Source organism: Macrotis lagotis, chromosome 2, assembly GCF_037893015.1.
Source record: "Macrotis lagotis isolate mMagLag1 chromosome 2, bilby.v1.9.chrom.fasta, whole genome shotgun sequence".
Classification (NCBI taxonomy): domain Eukaryota; kingdom Metazoa; phylum Chordata; class Mammalia; order Peramelemorphia; family Peramelidae; genus Macrotis; species Macrotis lagotis.
This window is the reverse complement of record NC_133659.1, coordinates 25451830-25477648: the sequence shown is the minus strand read 5'-3', so window position 1 is coordinate 25477648 and position 25819 is coordinate 25451830. Positions and strand designations below refer to the sequence as shown.

The window sequence follows — 25819 nt, the reverse complement described above, 5'->3', positions numbered from 1 at the left end:
TCCTTCAGGGCATCTGTTCTCAAATAACCCCTTCACCCTCCAGGTGAACAGACTGGCAAGGTCCTGCTCCCCCACCTCTCTCATGGACTTGGGGCTCCCTCAGCACCTCTCCCTGTGCAGAATCACGCAGGCTTGGGAGACATAGGCTTTTATTGGCACAGCTGGGCCAGAGGCCAACCTGTGCATGGTCGTCAGGGGCTAACAGGCAGTTTCTTTCAGCATTTCACAAACTTATGTGTGACCTCATAGATTCCCACTGATTCCTGGGCTTTTTCATCGTAGTCTGTCCAGTCCTGGGGAGGAGGGGGGGGTGAGAGGCAGTGAGGATGTCAGCTGTTCTTTGCCACCCTCCTGCACCCCCAAGCTCCTTGACCTCTACTATAAAAGGGGGTCTCCCTCTAGGGCACTTCTGCATGCATGATATGCTAGGCCCCACAGGCAGATTAACAGGAATTCATCATCTGCTCAAAGCCAGAGTCCAGGCAGAGGGAGAAGGCTGGCTGGGGTGGGGGTGGGGGGGCATGCCTGGGGTCCACACCTCACCATCTACACCTCACATCTTCCTTGTGGAACTACCTTTTCAAGCAAGTTGATGTCACTGAAAGCCGTCCCGGTCTCTGTGCCCTCAGCAGCGAAGCCAGCCTGGGTGGAACCAGTAGACAATGATCATGAGTTTGGTTCAGGGCCTTAGGGATGTGGTCCTGGTCACAAAGCCACATCTAGAAGGGCCTTAGGAGGGGAAACTGTGGCCAGCATTGTCTCCAAGGTCTCGCCATGGCTTCCCCTGCCTCCTGGACCTCAGGGTTGGGCCTGTAGTCTTCTGGGGGGGCTTCTGTCAGTCCTCAATCAGCCCCAGGACCATGGCTAGACTTTATCCTGGCCAGCTTTATTCTATAAACAGACTCTTCTTATTTCCTCTCCCTGCACTCCCTGTCCCCAGCCCTGGGCTTCTGCCTGTGCCTGCAGCACCTGGTAGAAGCACTGGATTCCATTTATTGTCATGATCAGAGGTTCATGGAGGAGGAAGCGGGGGTCTCGGGGCCCAGGCTGTGCAAACAACTCCTCCCAGGCAGCTCCACTGGATGTGAGGGAAGAAGCATTGACTGTGGGGAGTCAGGGTTGTGGAGCTTCCAGCCTCCAAGGTCTGCAGCACCAGCACCCTGGAAGCTGGGACAAGGAGGGACTCTGGGGGTGTGTGGAGGGGGAAACATCACCTACTTGGGGTTGGAAGTCCACTGGCTCCAGGCCCCGGCATTCAAACTCCACAATTGTCTTGAACTTTTCACTGTCTTCAGCCTGAATGAGGGCAAGGTTCAGAGGGACATCAGCCTGACACTCTGACCCGCAGGGCCCCCCTTTGGCAGAAGGAATTCCCTCTCTAGAGAGAATCGGCATCACTGGTTTGTGGAATCCAGAGGTGGAAGGGACCTGAGGGGTGTCTAAGCCCACCAAGACTTTTGTTTTACAGAGGAGGAAACTGAGACCCAGAGAAGGTCAATGCTTGTCTGAGACCACATGGGTGCTCAGTAGATCATGTTCCAAATCCAGGGTTCTTTCTACTCCACTCACTCTCCCAAAGGGTGTTCCTATTGTCCCTTCCCCCCACTACAGATTTTCAGATGGCCCAACCTTGCCCTGGGCACAGCGAGTCCCAATCCAGAACAAACCAACTGCTTCTGGATGACCTGGGTCAGATGCTGCCTGGAGAACCTCCCAGGACTTATCTTTTCAGAGCCCTCTCCTCCCAGTCCTGGTCACAACTGTCACCACCCCTCAGCCCCACCCTCCCTGCACAGGGGCGAGTCCCACTCACATCATAGGGTTTGATGCTGTTGCTCAGAATATCTGAAAAGAGAAGAGAAGGTGAGGCAGCTTGGGGCTCCTGGCCCAAGGGTCAAAACCACCCCAGGCTCACTGGTCTTGCTTCTCTGTCCAGGCTCTGAGACCTAAATTGGAGCAGGTAGAGGGCTGCCATGCTAGAGACCCTCTGACCTCCCACCTCAAGCACCTAAAGGAGGGGCCAGAAGCCCACCTTCCTCTCCTGAGCCCAGGCCTGGCTCCCTTCAGTCAGCATCATCTATGAAGTCCCCTGTGCTGAACCCTGGGACAAGGAGACAAAGGGAATGTCTTCCTGCCTCTGGGAGCTCACACTCTCCTGAGGATCTCTCTGTGGTTTGTGCTCAGAACTCAGACAGGCACCCTAAGTGGGGAGAGGAGAAAGGGGCTCGTGTTCCAGGCCAGGGCAGCCTCAGCCAAAGTCCAGTGGGAAGATGGGTCATCATGGAGCCTGGAAACATGCAACAGGCCAGGTCAGAGGACAGTGGGAAGCTCAGGGGTCCACTTGGTCACCCAAGGTGTGTAGGGAGGGAAGGAGATGGAGGCAAGAAGGTCCAGCTTTAGCCTGGGGCCCTGTGTCTCATAAGGCACCCACTCTGCCAGGCCCTGACTGAACCTGTGGCTACAAGGGAAGGCAAAGCAGTCTGTCTGCCTGCAAGGAGCTCTCAATCCAATGGGGAGGGCAGACAACATGCAAACCAGTTATGTACCAACAAGATGATGAAAAGATCTGTGGCACAGGGACCCACAGATCAGAAGAAAGGCACCAAGATTAGGGGGGCTGGAGCAGGCTTCTTGTAGAAGGTGGGATTTTACTTGAGACTTGAAGGGAGCCAGGAGGTGGCAATGAGGAGGGGGCACAGTTGGTGCAAATGCCTGTCTTTGATGCTGCAATAGCTGCTGGAGGGTCCACCCACCTGAGCCTCTCCCTCATGTAGCCCCTCCTCCACTCAGCCACCAAAGGGATTTGGAAGGGGCCAGATTAGGAAGGGTTTTGGATGCCAAAGGGAGGATTTTAGAGTTGATCTTGGAGGCAATAGGGAGCCACAGGTTTAGTGAGGGGGGGGAGTGTGTATGGAGAGAGAGAGAGAGAGAGAGAGAGAGAGAGAGAGAGAGAGAGCGAGAGAGAGAGAGAGAGAGAGAGTATGTGTCTAAGTTAGGAGTGGGCCCACCAGGTTGGACCCTCTGGCAGCTGTTGCAACATTAAAAGCTGAAGGAATGCAGGCCTGGCTGGTGTGTGTGGGGGGGGGGGGCAGGGGCAGGGAGGGAAAATGAAGGACTTGGCCATAGACTGGTCATGGGGAGGTGGAATGGAGGAATCAAGGTGGCTGGAAACGCAGGTGTCTCAGTGGTAACAGGGATTTCAGAAGGGAAAGGGTGTAGAGGCAAAGATCCCAAGCTCTGTCTGGACACAGTTGGTCCAGATGCTTTTCAGGGGCTGGGGTACCTAGGACCCTGCATTCTTTACTGTTTTGTGCAGGTTTGTCTTGTGTTTCAGCAGGGACTTGAAGCTCCCCAAGAATAGGGGCAGTGTCTCATTTACTTCTAGAGCTGCCAGGCCTGGGCATGGGCTTGATGAAGGAGGGATGGGGAGGGGGGCCTCAAGTTAATGGTGAGGAACCTATTCAGTGGCAGCAGGCTGAGGTCAAAACCCATCACCCCCACGAGGGGCCCCCAAGCACCTACCGATGGAATTGTCCCGGGAGCAGAGCTTACATTTCTGCACCATAGTGGCAGAGCCCCGGCCTCCCTTCAGGGGAGCCCTGTCCTGCAGAGTTACCAAGGAAGCCAGTTAGCAAGTGGGGCCAGGGAAGGGCTTTCTGTCCGGTCTGCGAGCTTACGAGCTTACGTTTAAAAAAGTTTTTGAGAACTGAATTTTGGTATACTATGTCCTGTCTCGGTATATTTAAAAACCATTCTGAGGAGGCCCCGTTGGCTTCCTCAGAACAGGCCAAAGGGGTGGAGGACACACAAACGTCTAGAGCTTTCATCTGTGAAGTCTTCCCAAGCCGTCGGGGGAGTTCTGGTCAGCACGGCGGCCTGGCCGCGGTCAGCTCGGGCGGGGGGCTTGGACGGAAAAGCGCCTGAATCCCTTCCGTCGGGCTCGGGTTCCCCAAGTCCCTCCGGGGCTGCCTCCACCTTGGCTTGAGCTCCGATCCTGCCGCCCCCCAATACTTTGTAAACCGAAGCGAGACTGGAGGGGCCCGAGGGCCGAGGCGGGACCGGGCCCAAACCTCCTCGGGGGTCCGTGCGCAGGGCCTGGAGCCTCGCCCCCTGGCACTTAGCCCCTCCCGGGCGAGAGCGGCGCCCGCAGCCCCCGGTGTGGCCCCCTCCCGTGCCCCCACCAGCGCCGCCCGGAGCGGGGCCGACCGCGCGGCCTGCGTGCCCCCACCCCGCTCTATCGGGCATCAGGAAAGCTGCGGGGGCCGGGCCGGGCTCACCATCAGCCGCAGGTACTGCCACCTGTCCGCCACCTCGCCGCAGTTGCCGCACTTCATCTGGGGAGGGGGAGGGGAGCTGCTCAGAGGCCCGCGGCCCCGCCCCGCCCCGGCCCCGCCCCGCGGCCCCCGGCCCCGCCCCCGGCGCACCTTCAGGTACCAGCGGAAGTCGTCGCCCACGGGCCGCAGGTGGGTCACGTTCTCCAGCGTGGCCTTCAGCTGCAGCCCGATCTTCTGTGCGGGGCGAGGGACGAGAGCCTGGGTCCCGGCCCGGCCCCCTCCCCGCCCGCCCCCCCCGGCCTCGCCCCGCGCCCCCGCCCGCCCCCTCCTCCCCGCTCACCCCCATGGCGGCCCGAGCCGGGAGCGTCGCTGCGGCCGCGCTGCGTTCCGGCCTGTCGTAAAAGCCGCTCGGCCTGCGCGCGCAGCGACGGCGTCAGGCGGGGGCGGGGCCCGTTGCCCCGGTAACCGAGAGGCGCCGCCCCGCCCCTCACAGCTGGGAAACGCAGGCGCAGAAGGGCCACGCGGGACCCCGCGGGGGGAGGGGCGGGGCGGAGCTGCAGGCGCCCCTCCCACAAGGGGTGCCCCCCCCCACGCGGCCGGGGCTGAGCGGGGCGCCTGCCCCTACTCCAGGATCCACCACGACGGGGGACCCGACTGCCAGCTGGGGGGCCCCAAATACCAGGCGGCACAGGGGGCTCCAGGGGAGGCTGTACTCAGCAAGTGAGGAGCAATGATGGGCTGGGGCCATGGGGCCTGAGCAGGTGCGCCCTCCATCCCCTGAAAGCAAGGGGAGCAGGGCTTGGTTCTCTGGTGCCCAACATGGACCTTACTGACCCAGGTCACTGACGAGCCTCCCCAAGGCCCGTCTCGTCTTTGTTCTCGGCCAGGGTCCATCCTGGTGGGCTGCCCACAGATGGCACAGGATACTGGCTAACTTCCAACCCACGCCCTGTCTCGACTGTAAACCCTTCCCACCCAGTGCCATGCAGACTTCTGGGTGAGCACCGCGAGCCACCCAGCCCTCACCCAGAAGCACAGCCAAGGCCCAGATGTCACTTGCTGTCAGAACGAGGCCCTTGTCAGGACCAAGCCGCAGAGGTGCCGGATGCAGAACTCTGTGAGTAAACAAACGCTATATTCACCTGTATATTTATTAAAGACAATCACTCACACAGCATATAAAAAAATAGTTTCCAGCTTACACAAAAGTCTTCCGACAATGGGAATGAAAAGAGGCACTAACCCCCCCACACAGAAAAAGTGAAAAGCCCCAGCCTAGATGGGCTTAATCTTGAAATGCAAACCAATGAGACTGAAGACTAAACACTTCAGGTCCTGGACCAGGTAATAAAACACACGCAGACCTTCGGGATCCCTAAAACACAAGGAAAGATGTGTTAGACTCTGCTTCTGAGAGACAAAAATCAAGTCTTCTCTAGATCAGGAGAGCAGGGAAGCCTACGGAGCAGCTGGCCTACAAAAGAGAGTCCCATGGTGACCTAAACATATGTATGCCACCCTCCCTCCCATCATGTTTTAACTTCCATTTGATGTTTTCTCTAATGCTAGTCATATAAATGGTCTAAGATTGCTTCTACAGAGGAGAGACACCCTAAGATCTGCAGCAACAGTTTGGGGAGGAAGGAAAAGAGCCCAAATGCATCCATTTACTCCAGGGCCTTTGATGAAGCCAGTTGCAATTCCATAAAAGGCTGCATCTAGCTTTTGTATGGGAGTATGCAAGGAGCTGGGATTTGGGGCAGGATGGCATGGTGAGCTGAGGGCTTTCTGGGATTGAGCCTCAAGGTAAGAGCCTCATTCCTATATGTCGGACAGTCATAAGCCAAAAGCCATCCTCAGCAACATACCCACATCCTCCCCATGGCAGACCTGTTTTCGGGGCTGTGGCTGGCCATGGGTTCGTGTCACACCTAATTTCCTCCCCATTCTAGCTTATCACACTACCAGGAAAGGTTACACTGGTCAGCCTCAGTGCCTCAGCAGCCATCCTCATGCAGGCTGCACCATGGATGCAAGAAGCACCAGGTGACAGACTTACTTGGACTGGTTCACATCAATAAGGGAGCCAATTTTGGATGTGGTAAAAGAAATGTGTTCGTCTCCAATCACAATTTCAAGTTCCTGAAAAAGAATGGTTTAACCAAAAAAGTTAACAAAAAATTAATGATCCTGAGACCAGGACCTGCCTGACCATATCTACACAAACCAAGAGAGAAGTTGGATTGTCCAGTGACTCACAGCCAATATGTCATCATGGGCAGAGACTGAGGCTCCAGGCCCAGGCACACCACTAGCAACAGTGCCACAGTCATTTGCAATTGGAAAGCAGCAGGAAATAGGGGAAGAAAGCTGGCTTTAGAAACAAGGAACCAGGGTTCAAATCCTGGCTGTGCTGCTTGCTACTTATATGACTTCTGGGTGAGTGAGTCTCTATGGGTTTTGGTTTCTGTATCTGAAAAATGGGAATATTGGAGATAAATCTCTCTACATGATCAAAATCTTGCAAACTGATGATCTCTAAGGTCTTAATCCAAATTCTAATCAATAGTGAGGGGAAAAAAAGAAACTCATTTTAGTGATTCCTTGACATTTTGTTATATTCTACAGAAAATTTTTTACTGGAGCATGCCTATTATATAGAGTAATGCTAGTAAACACGCTGAAAATTAGAAGCAAATATGGATCATATGTGAATTTGGCAATTACATCTCCCTACAATGAGAGGTGGTGTATAAGTGGGTGCAGGTCCCCTAGGTCCTCTGTTCTCTCTTACAAGATGACACCATCAATCATGACTAGGCAGACAATGCCCAGGTTGGGAGATTCAGGCTTACATCACCAGATGCTTCCAGAACATTTCCACATGTATGATCCACAAGCAACTCAAGCCCAGCATGGCCAAAAAGACCTCATTCTTTTACTCCCAAGCCCAGGTTTTCCCCAAACTTCCCCATTACTGCTGAGGGCTCCCTTTCCTCATCTGATTTCCTCCTTCCTTCCTTCTATGTCTGCTATCTCACAGCAGTTCCCACTTAACCCTGCTGCCTGGTTGCCTGCCTCTCTTTCCTCCCTGCAGCCCTCCCCAACCTCTCCATGCTGAGAAATGTCTTTCCTCCTCACAACCCCCTCCAAGTACCACCTTCTACACAAAACCTGTTGTCTGGCTTCTCAAGCTCCTTGCACACAAACCACTCTGTGCCTTCTGGTATTTGTTCTCTTTATATTAATGCATACATTTGTTGTCTCCCCTCTTGTACTTTAAAAGGGTTAAAATGTAAGTTTCTTTGCAAGGAGGGATTGTATTGATAAAAGACTAACTGAAAAACAGACAGTTTAAAAAGTCACCCACCAAAGAAAGCACCTTTCTCCCCACCCCCACTCACCTGCCGGCCAACCCTGTCAGGTGGAGGCCACAAAGCATCATCTTCTTTTGTAATCTCACTGTCGTCAATGATTCTCTTCAGTTCCTCCATCACACTCTTATGGACATAAGCCTAGAAGTGAGCCAGAGAACAAAGTCTGCCCCAGCTGCAGACAAAGGGTCTGCCCTGGGCTATGAGGGGCCTAGCTTTCTGCTTCTCAATGTAAAATCCCCTTTGTCTCCTCTGAACACTCTGTCCCACAAGACAAACTAGGGGATGGAGGACCCTCCCAAAGCTCTCACCTCTTTTCTGATCATGACATCATTTTTGTAATTGCTGTTGTTGGCGTACCTCAGCTTTCCTATAAGGAGTAAAAATCACATTCAGTTTACAAAAAACCCAAGGTTGATTAAAACCTAGTTGCCAAAGCAGTTTTCTTCAAACCTAGGCCTGACCATATTCCTCCCACCCCCAAAATCCAGGTTCAGAGGGTGGATATCACATCTCTAAACACTTTCCCCCACCATCAATTGTCTTCTCTCTAGATCCCCTGGCCGTCTCACCGTGAAGTCCCTCCATCTCTGGGCTCTGAACATCCTTTCTGGTCATCCCTCCCCCATACCTGGAACACTCTCCCTCTTCCATTCCTACTACTGGTCTCCCTGACTTCCTTTCAGTCCAACTAAAATCCCACCATTCTCAGGAAGCCTTCCCTCTCTCCCCTCTTACTTCTGGTGCTTTCCTTCTGTTAATGATTTCCTACTGATCCTGTATAGAGTTTGCTTTGTTCATAGCTGTCTACGTGTTTTCTCCCCCATTAACTGTGAGAATCTTGAAAGCTGGGAATGCCTGACCTTTCTTGATATCTCCAGCCCTTAACAGAGGGCCTGGTACAAGTTGGTGCTTAATTAGTACCGATGACACTTATGGCTGACATGCATAGGGACAAACATACAGTGTGAAAGAGAGCCCAGCAAACCACAATGAACTATAAAAGAGGTGTCCCCAGGAAGGACTGATTCCTCCTAATTGGCTCCACAGGACACAACTGGGAGCAGTGAAGGGAGCTGCAAAGTGAGAGGTTTTGTTTCATATACAGGGGTCCAGGGTGGAGGCTGGGGTGGCTTGATGGAGATGTGGTAATTGGAGGTTCTCTGCCCTGGACGGCTTCTGAGATAATCCTGAGTGGAGCAAGCCTGCACACTGGGAGAAGAGCAGCAAAGAAACTAAAAAATTCCAAGAGATGCCAAAGGAGCCGCTGGTCAAGGCCTTGACTTTGGCTGCCCACCCACAAATGCCAAAGGAGCAGCTGTCAGGCAAGAGGAACTGAGCCTGTGCTCCAAAGTGACACATCCTGCAAAAGATGAATTATCCCAAAGAAATGGGATACAGAAAAGGATGGAGAAGAGTGAGACGTGCCTCTCGAAAGGTTGATCTTTATTCGATAGGGATCGGCAGCTCCCAGGGAGGTGCTCACTCTCCCAAAGCAGAAAGCACCTGTTCAGCTATGAAAACATTGTCATGGAAAGAAACCTGGAGCCAGAATTGAGTGCAAGTGAAGATCAACAAGGGTGCCCATCAGGTCCCTGGGCCAAATGTCAGCATCTTGGATGCCTAAACATCTCTGCTGCTGGTCCATTCCCTGAACAGGCCTTCATCACTTCAAGAGCTATCTGTTCCAGCCCCTGGAGAATTTTCCCTGGTGAAGCCACAGACCAACTAAGCAGCCTGAGAAATATAAAAAATTGAACAGAAACCAAGCCCAGGGGAATTCTACAGTAATAGGGGAATTTCCATTATCTGGATTTTTTGCCTAAGCAGAGAGGCTGATAACTTCTTGCCTTGCCTTAATGATAATTTCATCCTTCAAAAAATAAGTCAGGGAATTTATACACTCAATCTGATGTTCATCAACAAGAAGGAGCAGACCGATGGACTGAAAAGAGACTAACCAGCTTGGATTCTGCAACAAGTAAAGAAAATCTGAGTGTCTTCTAATGGGTGTTTGAAATTTCAGAAGAGCTAATTTCCCAGGGTTTGGCTAAAGGCCAGGTAGGATTCCACATTCTAAAAATCTAAGGTCATAGATTCTGTATCAAAAGAGTTACTGTAGCAAAGGAAGGATGATGACCTGTCAGGTATGTTAAACAGGATCTTCTTGTTCTTGGATGGACTGGCCTGAGGTCCTCAGATTTGAAATGAGGAAGTGGCATCAGAGATGTAGAGTGATAGGGATTGTCATTATTTAGTGACAAAGCTGGACCTCCACTGCTTTTTTAATTACTTCAAATATGGTGTTCTGCTAACTCTGATTTAGCCAACTTGGTCAGATTTAAGGCTTCTAACGCTAAGGTGCCAACCCTCTAGGCATGACAATCTCCTAGTTTAGGGAACTCAACAGTTTCACAGTCCAAAAAGTCATCAAATGTAATCAATCTGTGCATCTCTCTAGTCTTATCCCTATGACAAATCAACTTGTCATACCAAATCGAGAAGTGTTTACTGAGTATCTCTTGTGGCCAGGGCCTTGAATAAGGCACAGAAGCAAGAGGATACGGGGTAATCATACTTAATTTGGAGTCAGAAGAAGTGGGTTGGAATCCTGACTGCTTCTTGCTTCCCAGGTGACTGCGGCTAAGTCCATGGAGGGATAGGGCCAGATGATCTTAAAGATCCCCCCTACCCCTAAATGCTAAGACACAAAATACATCTGAAGAAAAGGTTCCAAGTCTCAAGGAACTTCATGTTTCTCTGAGAGGTGTGAGTCAAATACATGAAAAACCAAAAATAGACAACACAAATCACCAGAGTGCATGCAGGTTACTAATTACCAAATGAGGGACAAGTTCAATCTCTCTAAGATTTCAAAGAAAATCAAAAAAAATCACGAGTTTGATGAAAAGACCGGTGACCGGGAAGCTGGGGCAGCCGGTTCCTGTCCTGCCACTCTTGTTGGGATTTTGCCCCGGGCCCGCGCTCGGGCCTCCGTTTCCTCATCTGCTGGGTTACATGGCCCCTCGGCCTCAACACCTCTGCCCGGCCGGGCGCAGGGACGGCGCCGAGCTAGTCGGCTTCCGCTTCCTCGGCGGATACTTTGTATCTGTCGGAGACGCGTCTGGCCGGGGCCGGGGCCGGGGCCGGCCCGGGCCCAGCAGCCGCGCGGTGAGCCCGCCCTCGCCCCGGCCGGGCTCTGCGGCCCCTCGGCCAGGCCAGCCCAGCCCGCACTCGCAGCCCCGCAGCCTCGCAGGCCCGGCCCCGATGCCCGCGAGCCGCCCAGGGGCACTTAGGGAGGAGAAAGAGGCCCGAAGCGGCCGGGCCCGGCCCTCACGGCGCCAACAGCCGGGACACCGGCCGCTCCTCCCCGGCCACGCCGGCCCGGCCCCGCCCTCACCGTCCGGCCGAAACTCGAACTCCAGGAACTCGTGGCCGAACTTGCCCTTGTGCCCCACGTAGTAGCGCAGGTAGAAGTCGCTGGCCATGGCCGGGCCGGGCCGGGCCTGAATCTGGGGAAGCACGGAGGGATGAGGGCTCGCAGCGAGGCCTCCACTCACCTGCCCGGCACCCCCTTTGCCTAGGCCGCGGGGCGCGCGGCTGTGACGTCACCCGCCCGCGCCCGCCGGCGCCCAGGCCCCGCCCCCTCCTCGCCAGCCCCGCCCAGAAAGGAAGCGCCGGCGGGCTGGGCGGGAGCTGCGCATGCGCGCGGGGAGACGCCGGCGGGAACGTCGGGGCCCCAGCCCCCCCCCCCCCGCCTAGACGTGACTTCCGGCCGGAGCCGGGGCCGGGTGCCGAGTCCGGGGACGCTGTGGCCGCGCCGCCGCGGCCTCCCCACGGCCCCGGAGCCCGTCACCTCCCGTGTTTCTGCTAACAAGCCCCGAGGCCGCGCGGCAGGGCATGATGAAGTGCCTGGGGCTGCCCTCGGGGCCCCCGCCTGCAGGGCCGCTGCTCTGCCCGCTGCTCTGCCCGCTGCTCTGCCCGCTGCTCTGCCCTCTGCTCCCCCCGCTGCTCTGCCCGCTGCTCCCCCCCGCTGCTGCACCCGCTGCTCCGCCCGCGGCGCCCCCTGCTCTGCCCGCTGCTCTGCCCGCTGCTCCGCCCGCGGCGCCCCCTGCTCTGCCCGCTGCTCTGCCCGCTGCTCTGCCCGCGGCGCCCCCTGCTCTGCCCGCTGCTCTGCCCGCTGCTCTGCCCACTGCTCTGCCCGCTGCTACGCCCGCGGCGCCCCCTGCTCTGCCCGCTGCTCCGCCCGCGGCGCCCCCTGCTCTGCCCGCTGCTCTGCCCGCTGCTCTGCCCACTGCTCTGCCCGCTGCTACGCCCGCGGCGCCCCCTGCTCTGCCCGCTGCTCTGCCCACTGCTCTGCCCGCGGCGCCCCCTGGCCTCCCAGTCTTCTTCACTTGGAGAACAGAAGAGGTGGTGGAGTTGGAGGCGCCATGGGCTCACACTTAAAAGCGCCTGAATAGCACAGAGCAGGTGCCTGGCCACCAGGGTGATGTCCAAGCTTCACTCTCCGGAGGACCCCGACACGGAGGAGGTGATGCCAGGGCAAGCCGCCGAGTGGAGCCTTCTGCAGAGCCGCCTGGGTCCGGTGGCGGCCAGAGACGAGACGGCCCTGGGTGTGAGACAGCTGGGCTTAAGTGACAAGGCCTTTAGTCAAGTGACTGCATCTGGGCTCGGATCCTCCCCATTCCAGGACCGGGACCCAGTCCACTCCACTGCCCGACTGCAGCTGCCCTAGAGGCCCCTGTCACGCCCCTAGAAGAAGGAGAATCACACTATTTCACAGCTTGTGACTGCGTCTGCCTGCCAAAGAAGGCTTCTTGCTTAGTCTTGTGGGATTCAAGAGCATTATTTAAACATGTTATTCTGTAAAGACTGCAAGCTCTCTCCTGCAAACCTAACTGAATCCTCCCTGGCCTCCATTCTATCCATTCAGAAACCTGCCTGTTACTAAGACTGTACTAGGTGTTTATATAAAGGAAAATAATAGAGAATTGAGCCAGTCTCTGTGCTAAGTGCTTTCATAAATACCATAAATAAATCAGCATTTATCAGCCACTTGAAGACTGAGTCCTTACAACAATGCTATAACAAAGATGTGGCAAAGTATCCCCATCTTAAAGCTTGACATAATGGAGTCAGCCTCATCACCCATTCTGACACATCCTGGCTGTGTGACCCCAGGAAAATCGCCTAATTTCTCGGTACCCCATGTAACTACCTGTTCTAACTTGTATGGGCCAAGGAGACTCCTTACACCAATGAAATCACAGGTTTCAAACCAATCCACTTTTCTGCTCTTGAGGACTTTTGGAATGTTACCTATTCTCTGTCCTCTTTCTAACTTTGAATCATCTGCACATCGGGCAGAGCATTTCAGGTACTAGGGACTTGGTTAAAACAGGTCAGGACCAATAACAGTTCCCTGGGGAACTGTGGAGACATCTTGTTCAATCCCTTTGAATACATTTCATTAGAACAATGGGTGAAACCCCAAGTCCCTTTCCCCCAGCCTCAGTTTTTTCATCTATAAAATGAGACATTCTCAGTTAGGGAAAGGAACAAGCAATTATATAGCAATCACTATGGGCAGCCTACTTTCTAGGGAGTAATGAGGTTGACACAAACATTGGCAGTTGGCTAAGTGTTTGGGAGGCTCTAAAGGAAAGTGTAGAAGAGAAGAACCATTAGACTGCCTACCAAACTGAAGGTCTACAGAACCATTATACTGACCTCCTTGTTGAATGCCTATGAAATCTGGACAGTCTGCTAGCACCAGGCCAGGAGACTGAATCGCTTCCATTGAATTGTCTTAGGGAAGATTCTGAGGATTATCTGGTAAGACATGGTACTGGACACAGGTTCCTTCTCAAACCAAGCTGCCAAGCATCCAGACTCTGCTATAGAACACAACTCCAATGGAATAGCCACATTGTTCAAATGCCAAACTACATGCTTACCAAAAAGTCTATTTTATGGAGAACTCACATAGGGCAGGAGCTCACAATAGGGTCAGAAAAAGTGATGTAAGGACACTCTCAGGGTCTTGGGATTGATTGTACAACAGGAGAGACATGGCACAGGACTGTCCAGAGTGTTCTATCTTCATCAGAGAAGATGCTATGCAGTTTGGTAGGCAACCTAATACCTCTTATCTCCCACACTTTCCTTTAGAGCCTCCTAAAAGAGTAGGTCTAATCATGATACCCACCCACTCTCAATTAACCCTAGTGACTCCCCATTACCACCAAGATCAAATATAAAACCTATTTAGTGTTCAAAGCCCTTCATTATCCAGTTCCTTCCTACCATTTGAGACTTCTTGCTCTTTGCCTCTTTCCTTGTACTCTAAGTCTATGCTCCAGTGACATTGGCCCCCTTATTGTCTGCATTTCCACCGGCTGTCCCCCTTACCTTTGCTTTTCTTCATCCTTGCCTCCTGGCTTCTCTGGCTTCCTTCCAGACTTGACTCAGATCCCAGCTTCTACAAGAAATCTTTCACAATTCCTCCTTCCCCTCCCACTAATATTTTCTCTCCAAGATTACCTTCCATTAGAAAAAGGAGTGAACATTTATTAAGCACCTATTCTGTGCCAGCTCTTGTGTCAAGTATTTCATAGATGTGATTTGGTCATTTATGCTGGTTGCATATCTTGCATAGACATAGTTACTTTCATTTCATCTCTCTCTTTAGAATATTATTTGGGGGGCAGCTAGGTGGTGCAGTGGATAGAGTATCAGTCTTGAAGTCAGGGAAGACCTAACTTCATAATCCAGTCCCAGACACTTAACAGTTATACTAGCTGTGTGTCCTTGGGCAAGTCACTTAACCCTGATTGCCTCACCAAAAAAAATAATTTTGTGAAATCAAGGACCACATTTTCCTCTATCTCTGTATCCTCAGTTTTAGCACCATATCTAGCTTGTTGAGTGACTGACTAGCTTTTGAAATGAGTTGCAGGGGCAGCTAGGTGGCACAGTGTGTAGAGCATCAGCCCTGGGGTCTGGAGGACCTGTCTCCTGACCTCTTAATAAGCCTCAGATACTTAATAATTACCTAACTGTGTGACTTGGGCAAGTCACTTAATCCTGATTGCCTTGCAAAAAAAAAAATTACAGGTGTTTCATTTATTCATTCCTTTGAATAAAATAAAATGACAATGTTACATAATCATTCTAGGATATATATATGTAGTTTTTCTCCTTTTAATAAACATTTCTCATATGAAACCTTAAATCATGTGCTTTCAAATGAGTTACTGTCCCTCTCAGTAGACCCAGGGCAGGCACTTCTCAGGATTCCAGGATGGGGGCTACAAGACAAGAGTTAGAAAATCCCCTAGGCTCTTCAGTTTCCCAGCAATCCACATCTAGTTATAAGTGACCACTATGAGATAAGAAGAGGAAATAACACTGAGAATGTGAAGCAATCTATGCCCTATAGATACTACACTCACTCCTGAGGTGGCATCAAGAGCAAGCTTCTGACCTGAGTAGATAATAGTGAGAAACTCAAATAAAGTATCTTGGGGTCAGATGAAGCAGGAGAGAACAGCAGCAGGGACAAGGATGGCAGCTTCAAGGTCATCCTGGGAAGTTTCTAATTGATGTTCCATTGTGTCCAACTCTTTGTGGCCCCCCTCTGGGATTTTCTTGGCTGAGATAATGGAGTGGTTTGCCATTTACTTCTTCAGCTCATTTTACAAGTGAAGAAACTGAGGCAGCCAAGGTAAAAGTGACCTCCCCAGGGTCACACTAGTAAGTGTCCGAGGCTGGAGTTGAACTCAGGTCTTCTTGACTTTCAGACCCTGCACTCTATCCACTGTACCATCTAACTTCTCTCCCCCCCCCCCCAATCCTGGGAAGATGCCTCAATAAATGGAACCAAAGGAATTGAGTTTCCCATTGATTGATGTGTATGTTGGAATAAGGTCAAGAGATTATTGCCTTCACTCAATAGAGGCAAGAATGAAGCAGATGGAGCAGGATTGAAGAGGTAGCACCCCTGACAGGGACTTATCAAGTGCTTGGTACATAATTGGTGCTTAATAAATGTTTATTGAATGAATCACACACACACACACACACACACACACACACATGCACACGCACACAGTAGGGTTTGTCACCCAGGCATCCTCCAAGACACTTAGGAGAAAGGACTTGTCTGTGAAAACACTGCCCCCTGGTGTTCTCTCTATGCTATTTGCTTAATACCTATCCACTGTGAGCTTGGTTTTCAAAATAAGCCCAACAAACTTTGTTGGAAAGATGCATTGGATCACAGAGGATCACAGATAGGGGTGTGCCAGAACCAGCCTTGAAGCTGATTGTTAAATGTTCATTGTGAGCATTTGCACATTGGAAATCAGCAAATGCTAAAACCAGGACCAGATTTCTTGTTTTGTTGATTGTATTTTCCTTAGAAAGTGAGGCAGAAAATGACAATAATAAAAAAGTGTGTCATGTGTGTTCATACCCCCCCCACACACACAGCCTGAACTAGTTGTTAAACAGTTATCAGCACACCAATGACCACAGATCCAGAGCTAGGCAGACCTTAAGGGTTCATAATTAGAAAGGAAAAAAAGTCATCCACAGGCTCACAGGTTAAGACCTAGAAGAGTCCAGGGAAGCCCTCTAGTCTACCTCATTTAACAGATCAGGAAACTGAAGTTCAGAGGGTGAATTCAATTTTGTCAAAAGGATACTCTGAGGGTTCATTTTCTGTAAGAATTTCCAATAAAATTTCTTCAAAGAGTTTGACATACAAGCACATGTAAAGAAGACAATGCACACAAACTAGGTTTGTCTACAACCTCATAGTAACACTGCTCTTAGATTATCTTGAGGTGCCCAGGTGGCACAGTGGGAAGAGCCCTGGACTTGGGTTGAGGAAGATAATTCAAATCTGCACCAGATTCTTCTAGCTGTGTGACTTGGACCCCTCTCTCTGCCTCAGTGTTTTTCTCCTGTAAAGTTGAGAGGGATAATAGCAGCTGCTTCCTAAGGAGGGGTTATGAAGATCAAATGATATCTGGAAATCACTTTGTAAATCTTAATATATAAATAAATAAAATATTGATTATAATCAGTCATTAAAGAAATATATATACACTTACATGTGTGTGTATGAATGTTGTTTGATTAAGGAACTTTGGTTTCAGTTTGCTCCTACAAAATGACATGTTTATACCAACAAAACTAAAAAGAGTATATTTAAGAAAGTGATTATGAATCAGGTAAAAATAAATCAGTTTTACAGCAAAAGTAACCAATAAATCCCAATTTTATAAAAAGAACAAAACCTACATAAACATAGCTATTAAGAAAAAAACATCACCAAGCAGGAGAGCTTCCAATCAACAGCAACTGAGGAGTCCCAGGGTATAGCCTCCACAGTCCCATCGGGAAGGTCCCAGGCAGAGCGTCCTCTCCATGGGTGAAACTCTGTTAAGCTGGGGTTTAATTAGATCTTATATAGCTTGAGAACAAAGAAGGCTTCTTGCCAATTTTTTGTGGAATAAAACCAGATTTTCCAGGTTGTCCAAGGAGGGAGCCACCCATCCCCAAACCCCAAGAATTTGGTCTTTACATTCAGGAATGGCTAGTTCCTGAAGAAATAGGCAATGTTCATCAAGTACAGCCTTGAGAGCCTGACCAGGACCAGTCAAGGATGTTCAGCGGTTCTTTTAAATACTCAAGCTGTTTTAAATATGCATGAGATCAATCCTGCTCATCTCCTGTCCCTGTACATCAGGGGTGAGTTGGGGGTCAGTGATTCTCTGTACACCAGAGGTAAATTAAGGGTCAGTAAATCTCTGGAGCTAAACTATAAGACCTGACCATGGAAAATCTTACACATGTGTATATACACATATATCTAGACAGATGTTTATGTAGATATAGATATATACACATATGTAGATATGTGTGCATGCATATCTATATATCTATATATCTTGTTGTTATTAAGGGACATAAATGCCCTTTCTGAGGAATTTCCCCCCAATAATTGAACTGAGAAGGTAATTATCAGCAACATAAACCAAGTACAATATAATTAATTGACCTCATACCTCAGAGATTCTGTGATCTTTAAATGCCTCTATGGGCAGTGTCACAGTCATGGAGGAGCATCAGGAGGCACAACTAGTCCCTTTGTCATGAGTTCCATATCTAGTTTGTTTTCCTAAGATAAATTATTAATAGAGAGAAAATGCATAAATGTATAAAAAGGAGTTTATAATACATTGCCTCAATATAAAAATCTGTTGGAAGTAAGTTATATTTGCTACAGTTTGCATTTTGCCTATAATTATCTCCTAAAGGATTTTCCTGTCTACATTCTCTCTCTTTTCCCTCAGGTCCCTTACTGCTCATCCTCTTCATATTTATAAAGGAGTTAGCAGAGAACCTAACACACAGTAGGCACTTAATGTTCATTTCTTATCATTTCCCCCACATAGCTGCCAAATGTTCTTCCTAAAGCATGGGGCTAATTTGCTCATCAACTTTCCATGACTCCCAACTGCCTCTTGGATCCCATACAAACCCCCTGTCATACAACTATAGCAGGATGGCTTCAATTCATCTTTTTTCCCCTCTTCATTGAGAAGATGATTCAGTCCTTTAAGGAATGAGAGTCACTTCTTAGAAGCCCACCCCACCTCCAAAGCTTGCCCAGAAACTTTCAAAAAAGAAAACTTTGAACATTATCACTTTGGTAAAACAAAGTGAGATCCCCCACCCCGTGCCACACACACATAGCTTCATCATATCTGACTTGTACCATCTTTCCACCAAACCAACTGACTTGAGGTTCCCTAAATTAAGCATACCATCTCACATCCCCTCGCCTATGCCTGGTCCACGGGTCTGGAATGCACTCCTTCCTTTGCTTGGCCTCTAGGAAGCCCCAAAGATTGGCCCAGGACTCCCCCATGCAGGAATGGGAGGGGGCTGCTTTTCTTCACTAGCTCCAGAGGCAAATCATTTAGTACATTTGATCAAAGGACCTCTTTCACCATCTAATAGAGGTAGGTACCCTGTGGCTCCTGAAGTAGGAGTAGCATTTTAAATGCTTACATCAACATTAGGACAGAATAAGCATTTATTGGACACTATACTAAGCATTTTACGATGATCTCATTTGGTTCTCACAACAACCCTGGGAGGGAGTGCTGTTATTATCATGTTATAGTGGAGGAAACTGAGGCAACAGCTCAGTGACATAATTGCCCACTCGAAACTAATCTAGTTAACAAACTTGAATGCATCAAAAGAAGTGCTTATAGCTCCTGACAACATGATTGCCACTTCCAGGAAAACACCATGCCACTTTCATCAGTGCTCCCACTATGACGAACCCTGATGAAGCCAAAGAAAAATTTTATGAAGACCTCACTGCTAGTTAATGTTCAAAGCCAGATTTGAACTCAGGTCTTCCTCATTCCAGACCCCACCTGACTGCCTCTAACATTAATAGAGTTAGTAATGCAGGGAATTTCTAGGGATTGCCTAGAACGATTCCTTGTTGTCCTAGTTGGAGAAACTGAGGTCACTAATATTTGTGGGCAACAGAGTTAGTCCTAGAACCAAATGTCTCCTGATCGCTTCACAGGCCAGAAGTGGCCTCCCCTCAGCCCCCATGGATTGAGGCATTTTTGTGATTCTGTGACCTGAACAATAGGATTATGGAACTAAGGCTGGAAGAAACCTCAGAAACTAATTCCCTCATCTTACAGTCAAGGTAACTGAGACCCAGAGATGCTCAATGATTTACCTGAGGTCATATGGGGAGGAAGAAGTAATATCTGAACTGAGATTTTGATTCTAGAGGCCAGGCTCTTTCTAGTATACTGCACTCTGTTAATATTCAATAAACTCAGTTTATATATCCTGATATGAATACTACAATTGAAGGCATTTTTGTATGTCCTTGAAATATTATATTAGGGGTTATTGATTATTAGAGGTTATAGGTCTCTGACAATTCCCAGCCCACTTTTATTTTTTTAGTTTTTGCAAGGCAATGGGGTTAAGTGGCTTGCCCAAGGCCACACAGCTAGGCAATTATTAAGTGTCTGAGTTCAGATTTGAACTCAGGTCCTCCTGACTCTGGGGCCAGTGCTCTATCCACTGTGCAACCCAGCCACCCCACCTTCATTTAATATAGACACAAAATGCAAAGGCCAATTAACTAGGTATTGGTATTCATAGGTGTAAATACCCATTGTTCCTTTATGAAGTATGGAACATTTTCCTTGAAAGACCTGGAAAAGTGACTGCCATTGCAAGATGATGACTGGATTTCAGAGATTGAGCTTACCAACTTTTTAAGGATTCATACTAGCAACTTGTGTGTGTGAGATCACTGTGCCTGTACCAGAGAGTGGGGAGGAGGGATTCTTTTTTCTCCTCCTTTCTTTCTATCAGTTGTTATGTCTAGCCCCAGAATTATTTGCCCAGTAAGAGATAACCTATCCAGTAGTTAGTTAATCAGTTCAAAAGAATTCTGGACAAAATGGATAAACATTCACCAGAGGGATGAGAAACACAATCTCTATTCACACAGAGGTAATGATTAGAGAAAAGAAATAGCTTCAAGGATCAGAGAAGAGAATCAATTGTTTTCAGTGGAGAACTAACCCAGAAAATCAAGAAGTGACTTCTGTGAAAACTCCATGACAAGAAAAATGATACTGAGGTGAGCAGTACTGGAGACATGAGTTACCCTGGTTACATGGGTTCTGTGTATATGGGCTGCAGTACATTATACTCTAACTCTGTGGCCACTTTCCCCATAGACACTGCTATTTGTCAGAGAGCTTGCCCCAAATTTGTGGAGGAAAGTTGTGGGGTTTTTTTTGGTAGCTTCTGTTTTTGCCAGTCCAGTATTTTTGCTAAGAAAGTCCCAAACGGGGTCCCAAAAAGTTGGACATAACTGAAACAATTGAACAACAATCTATTCTTACTATACCATCTTAATAAATGCTTTTACTTTGAACGATTATGACTGCTGTCTTATTGTTAGTGATAAATCTAGTGGTGGGGGCTCATGAGTCATAGTTTTAGGAATCTAGATCCACAAGGTTCCCTAGAACGTTCAAGGAGCAACCATCCTTTTGGGACCTAATCTGTGAATGCCAAATTGGTTAGGTGAGGGTTATATGGTTTATAATTCAGTTTTCTCCTGGCCACTGGCAATTTCTGCTCATAGTAGGTGCTTTAAAAAATATTTGTTACAATGACAACTAAAATTTTAAAAAGAAAGGTGATGACAAACTGGACTCCATTTTTCTCCAAAGAAAGTTCAGGTAGAATACAACTATAATGCTGAGCCCTCCCAAAGAGGGGGTGGTGTGGATTCCTGGCTGCTGCTACCAAGATTCCACTCAAGAGATTATTAACTGATAGAGCCTTGCAGGTAGTTTATGAGACCAAGGCCAACACTAGCTTATACACTGTAGCAGTATGGTCCAGCGGTTAGAGAGGAGGTCAGATGGGTTTTCTTCACAACCTTGCCTCAAGTTTAACCTTTGGCAACATCTTAAATCCAGTTCAAGGGCCATCTTTTCCCCAATGCCCTTCCTGAATGTGCTTCTTTGCTGCCTCTCCTTACCCTGCAAGAAGCATGATTTTTCTCCCTCTGAAGTTAGCCAAGACTTTTGTTTTGTTCAAGAGTTTGTCTTGGGGGTGGCTAGGTGGCACAGTGGATAGAGCACCAACCCTGGAATCAGGAGTACCTGAGTTCAAATCCGGTTTCAGACACTTAATAATTACCTAGCTGTGTAGCCTTGGGAAAGTCACCTAACTCCATTTGCCTTGGGAAAAAACCAACCAAAAAAAAAGAGTTTGTCTTGTTCAAGAGTTGTCTGTGTCTTTTCTGCCCCCCCATCCCCATTGGCCTAAAAGCTCCTTGGTGCTTGGTCTTAGTTCAGAATTGTGTTCTCAGTAGTGAGCCCAGTTCCTTATAAATATGAAGTGCCAATCTGGCACTTGTGAAGCATAGAATATGATGCCCTAGAACTGACTCAGCTCCTAGCGGGAGGCAGTGGAAGAATACTAACTGTAGAATCGTAACTCCTGGGTTCAAATCCTATCTCTGAGGCTTCGGATTTGTGTGACCTTGGGCAAGTCACTTGATCTCTATAAGACTCAGTTTCCTCATCCGCAAAATAAAGGAGTTAGACTATAGACCTTTTAGGTCCCTACCAGTCATATAATCCTAGAGAACAATCTACTTTGTGCCTAAATTTAGAGAGGATGAATGTCCTCTGAGTTATTCCGAAGAAGTACTTATCTACTCTTTCCTTGATCACCCCTTCCTAACAAGTTGGTTCATTCCACTTGGGGATTGTCCAGTTAGGAGCACATCCCTTCTAACATCAAGCAGCACTGGTCATCTTGGTGTATACTCAGCTGACTAGCTACTGAGTAACAGGATTTCCATGAGTATTCGCCTCGATCTTCTGCTAGTCTCTAGGCTCCAAGGACTGTGCTATATCTTGACTTTCTTTCTTCCAACAATTATCACAGTGAACATTTTGCTAATTAATCTATTCCTCAGTGACTCAGAGAAAGGCAGAGATGGTTAAGTTCCTCCAATTTGCAGACAGCATCAAACTGGGAACAACAGCTAACCCACTGGATGACAGATCCCCAAATCATCAATAGTCAAATATTTTATTAATTGCTCTTTGCCAGTCACTGTGCTGGCAAAAGATCTTGACAGACTAGGACACTAGACTGACTGGAATAAGGTGACAAATTAAAGACTCTTAAATTTAGAGTTGAAAGGAACCCCAGAGTTCATATAGTTGACCCTCTTCACTTTTGAAAATGAGGAAACTGAGGCACAGAGAGGTAAAATAATTTGGGATCATAGATTTAGAAAGGATATGAGGTCATTTGTCTAAATCCCTCATTTAGAAGAACAGAAACATGAAATTCAGCAAGATTAAATGATTTATAATTGACTTGTCCAAGTTCACACAAGTGGAGCCAGAATTCAAATTCGGTCTCTTTGATTCTAACTCCTTTCTACACTGCCTTCAAATGTAAAGTCCCACCTTTAGGTTCAAGGAATCAACTTCACTGTACAAGAAGGGGAAGGAATAATGAAAAGTTCATCTCAAAAACAGCTTATTATGGGTCAATAATGGGCCATGGAAATAAATGCTTTGAAGCTGCATTAGAAGAAGCAAAGCTTTCATAAATAAGACAATAGTATGTCCTGTGGTGCAGTAGATAGAACATCATGTCAGAAAGACCCGAGTTCAAATTTGGCCTGACATTTATTAGCTGTGTGATCCTGGGCAAATCACTCAACCCCGTGTGCCTCAGTTTTCTCAGCTGTTAAAATGAGCTAGAGAAGGAAACAGTAAACCACTCTAGTATCTTTGCCAAGAAAACACCAAAACAGATCCTAAAGTGTAAGACATAACTGAAATGACAGCTCTCACCTGAAGTATTGGGATGTTGCATTTTAGAAAGATCTTGGACAGACTGGAGTGTACACAGGGCAACTATGTCATGTGTTAGATTGATGATTAGCCTTAGATGAGAAAAGGTTGAAGGGTTGAGTAGGACGAAAGACACATAATAGCCGTCTTCAGTTATTTTAATGGCTATCAGTTGTGAGAAATTTCTAAGTTTTTGGTTTCCACAGAATATGAGGGGAGGCTGTAAAGATTTCACAGGTATCTGTCAGAACAGTACATTACAAAAGCAGGAGTCTCTGGGCCATTGATTAGCCTATATGCAGGAGTGTGGAAGTGAAACAAAGGGAAAGCTAGAAAAAAGATGGCCCTGACCAAATCATTGAACTGGAAGAGGTTCCTTAACCCAACATGAAGGTGCCTTGGCCAGGTAGAGGCCAAAAACCAGCGTGAACTAGTCAGATGTTGACCTAAGGTCTCTGACCTCTTACAGGAACTCATGCTTAATATGATCCATGCATCTTAACATACACTCCCCCCTGGGACGATTGAGGCTCATCAGCCTAACGTGCTTCATATGACTGGGGGGGGGGAACATGTTAAGGTGTGTCATGGGGTGGGCGTTTCTATTAGATTGTACCCCTAAGGACAAGGGCCTCTCAAGGTCTCTTAGAAGCGGGGGGGAAGTCTTCTAAACCTGTATAAAATTGGACATTGTCACAATTCTGGGTGCTCTCTACTAGGAAGAGTGCCTTTTCCTGCAGGAAGGTTTAATTAAAGAATCCTTCCAGGTCACTCCAGGTTATGTTTCATTATTAGGAACCATGTGACCCCCACTTTGGAAAAGGGATTATGATTTCTTTAATTTCTAACACAGTCAATAGGATTCCACAAGAATTAGGACCAGTGATGAACTGTGGGAGCAGATCACCAGAGCCTTATGTTGGGAACCCTAGCAAATGGTGCTGTCCACAAATGTGAGGTGCTCCCTAAAAGAATAATGGGCTCCCATGCTTGGAGGTCTTCATACAAGGATGGATAAATGCAATCTTCCCTTCTGATGCCAAGATTCTCAGACTTTGAGGGGTCAGAGAGAGTGCTGGACTTGGAGCCAGACAGAACTGGGTTCAAATCTCAGACCAGCAATTTTGCATACAGAGTCAGTGTCTTCATCTGTTAAATGAAGTAGCTGACCTCTAGAGCAAAATCTATGATTCCATGAGTCAATCATTTATAAAATACTGAAGGCCCTGGGGTTTTAAATAGTCTTTTCTGATTCCTCATATGGTAGCCCAAGTTTCAGTGTCCTGTACCCTTCTCACAATCATGTTTTTAAATGCGTAAAATAAAATATAGAGGATTACAAAAGTAATCACAAGTTAGAGAAAATAAAGATGCAATATTTCTCCCATCGAAGTTCACATGGGTTAGTTCGTGGATCCACGATTAGAACACTCCCTACCATACCTTATATTTTTCTATAATTATGTGTGGGTATTTTTTAATGTCTCTCCAAGTAGAATATAAGCTTCCAACTGATGCTGAGCAAAGGGAGAGAACCAAGAGAACACTGGACACATTAACAACACTGTGAGTCAATCAACCTTGATGGATGAAGCTCCTCTTAGCAGTTCAGAGAATTAGGATAATTCTAGGAGGCCTGCTATTGACATGACTACATTCACTTTTTAAAAACTTCTCTTATGTATTTTATTATCTCTATTTCTTTCTTTTTCCCTAATCCTAATTCTTCATACCCCAAAATGACTAATATGTAAATTTGTATGTACAATAGTCACCTGACTGTTCACCTTTGAGGAAAGGGTGGGGGGGAAGAAAATTATGTAACCTAAAAATATTCATATGCATATGGATGAATGTTGAAAAACTTTCATAACATAATTGGAAAAAATAAAATCAAATATCAACAGGCAGGACCTGTGTCATTCTTGGTTCTGTATCTCTGCTGTCTTGTGTTGGTCAATTAGTCCTACATGTTCCTTCTTAAAAGATACAATGGCACAATTCTCCCAGATTTAAAAAAAAAGTTTAATCTGAATGTAGAAACAGTGCACTGTTTTACAAATGATCTCATTTGGTTTTCAGTTCCCCCAAGTCTGTTATACAGAAAAAGAAATGCAGCAGATTCCCTCACCTCTCCTCAGTCCCTCAGCCCATGAGCTAGAAACCAAAATGGAAAAGGCACTGGGTGGGGATGTGAATAGGGCTGGAGACAACTGGAGGTGGGGGGGGCAGAAACAAATAGTGTTAAACAGCATTCTAACAAAACCTGAAGGGATGGCCAAGACTGGGATCATTTTTGAAAAAGAAAACAAGAAAAAACATCAGAGCACAACAAAAATGCTCGTTTTGTTCTATGACTTAGGATTTTTTTTTACAAGATAATGCTGTTTTCAAATTAGGACTGAGCATGAAATTTACAACAACTTGAAGGAAACAAATTGTTTTATTTTTGTTTCATAAAACATGACTGTACAGATTTGTGTTTTCTGTTGTCTTTTTTTTTGTAAAAAAAAAAGTATCAAAACCTTTCCATCTCCAAACATATTTACAGGTGGGTATTTTTCTTTCTTTTTTGATGGCAAATAATGGGTACAAATATGATTTCCTGTGGATCCTGGGCCATGCACATGGTGAATGGCCTCAGAGGACAAAGGGCTTCCCTGATTTAGGATAAGGACTGGAAATCCAAAGCAATCCCTCTCTGGTG

General features: G+C 47.9%; 2 protein-coding genes across 4 annotated transcripts; both read right to left on the bottom strand.

Moving 5' to 3' along the window:
* Positions 1 to 132: 132 nt before the first annotated feature.
* CZIB (CXXC motif containing zinc binding protein) lies at positions 133 to 4690 on the bottom strand. 2 transcript variants are annotated; one of them, XM_074221403.1, is made up of 8 exons: positions 4615 to 4690; positions 4425 to 4508; positions 4278 to 4334; positions 3523 to 3604; positions 1814 to 1845; positions 1219 to 1296; positions 577 to 642; positions 133 to 293 (listed from the first exon to the last, which is right to left on the bottom strand). In XM_074221403.1, exons 1-8 carry the CDS (start codon positions 4618 to 4620, stop codon positions 216 to 218), a joined length of 483 nt encoding a protein of 160 aa, XP_074077504.1. In that variant the 5' UTR covers positions 4621 to 4690; the 3' UTR covers positions 133 to 215. The 2 variants fall into 2 exon arrangements, with proteins under 2 accessions (XP_074077504.1, XP_074077505.1); XM_074221404.1 differs by lacking the exon at positions 4278 to 4334.
* A 701-nt stretch (positions 4691 to 5391) lies between these two features.
* Positions 5392 to 11231, bottom strand: MAGOH (mago homolog, exon junction complex subunit). Of its 2 annotated transcripts, none has more exons than XM_074221405.1 (5): positions 11049 to 11202; positions 7960 to 8018; positions 7679 to 7789; positions 6334 to 6416; positions 5392 to 5649 (listed from the first exon to the last, which is right to left on the bottom strand). In XM_074221405.1, exons 1-5 carry the CDS (start codon positions 11134 to 11136, stop codon positions 5550 to 5552), a joined length of 441 nt encoding a protein of 146 aa, XP_074077506.1. In that variant the 5' UTR covers positions 11137 to 11202; the 3' UTR covers positions 5392 to 5549. The 2 variants fall into 2 exon arrangements, with proteins under 2 accessions (XP_074077506.1, XP_074077507.1); XM_074221406.1 differs by lacking the exon at positions 11049 to 11202 and adding an exon at positions 11209 to 11231 and having other exon boundaries at positions 5393 to 5649.
* Between the last annotated feature and the right edge of the window lie 14588 nt (positions 11232 to 25819).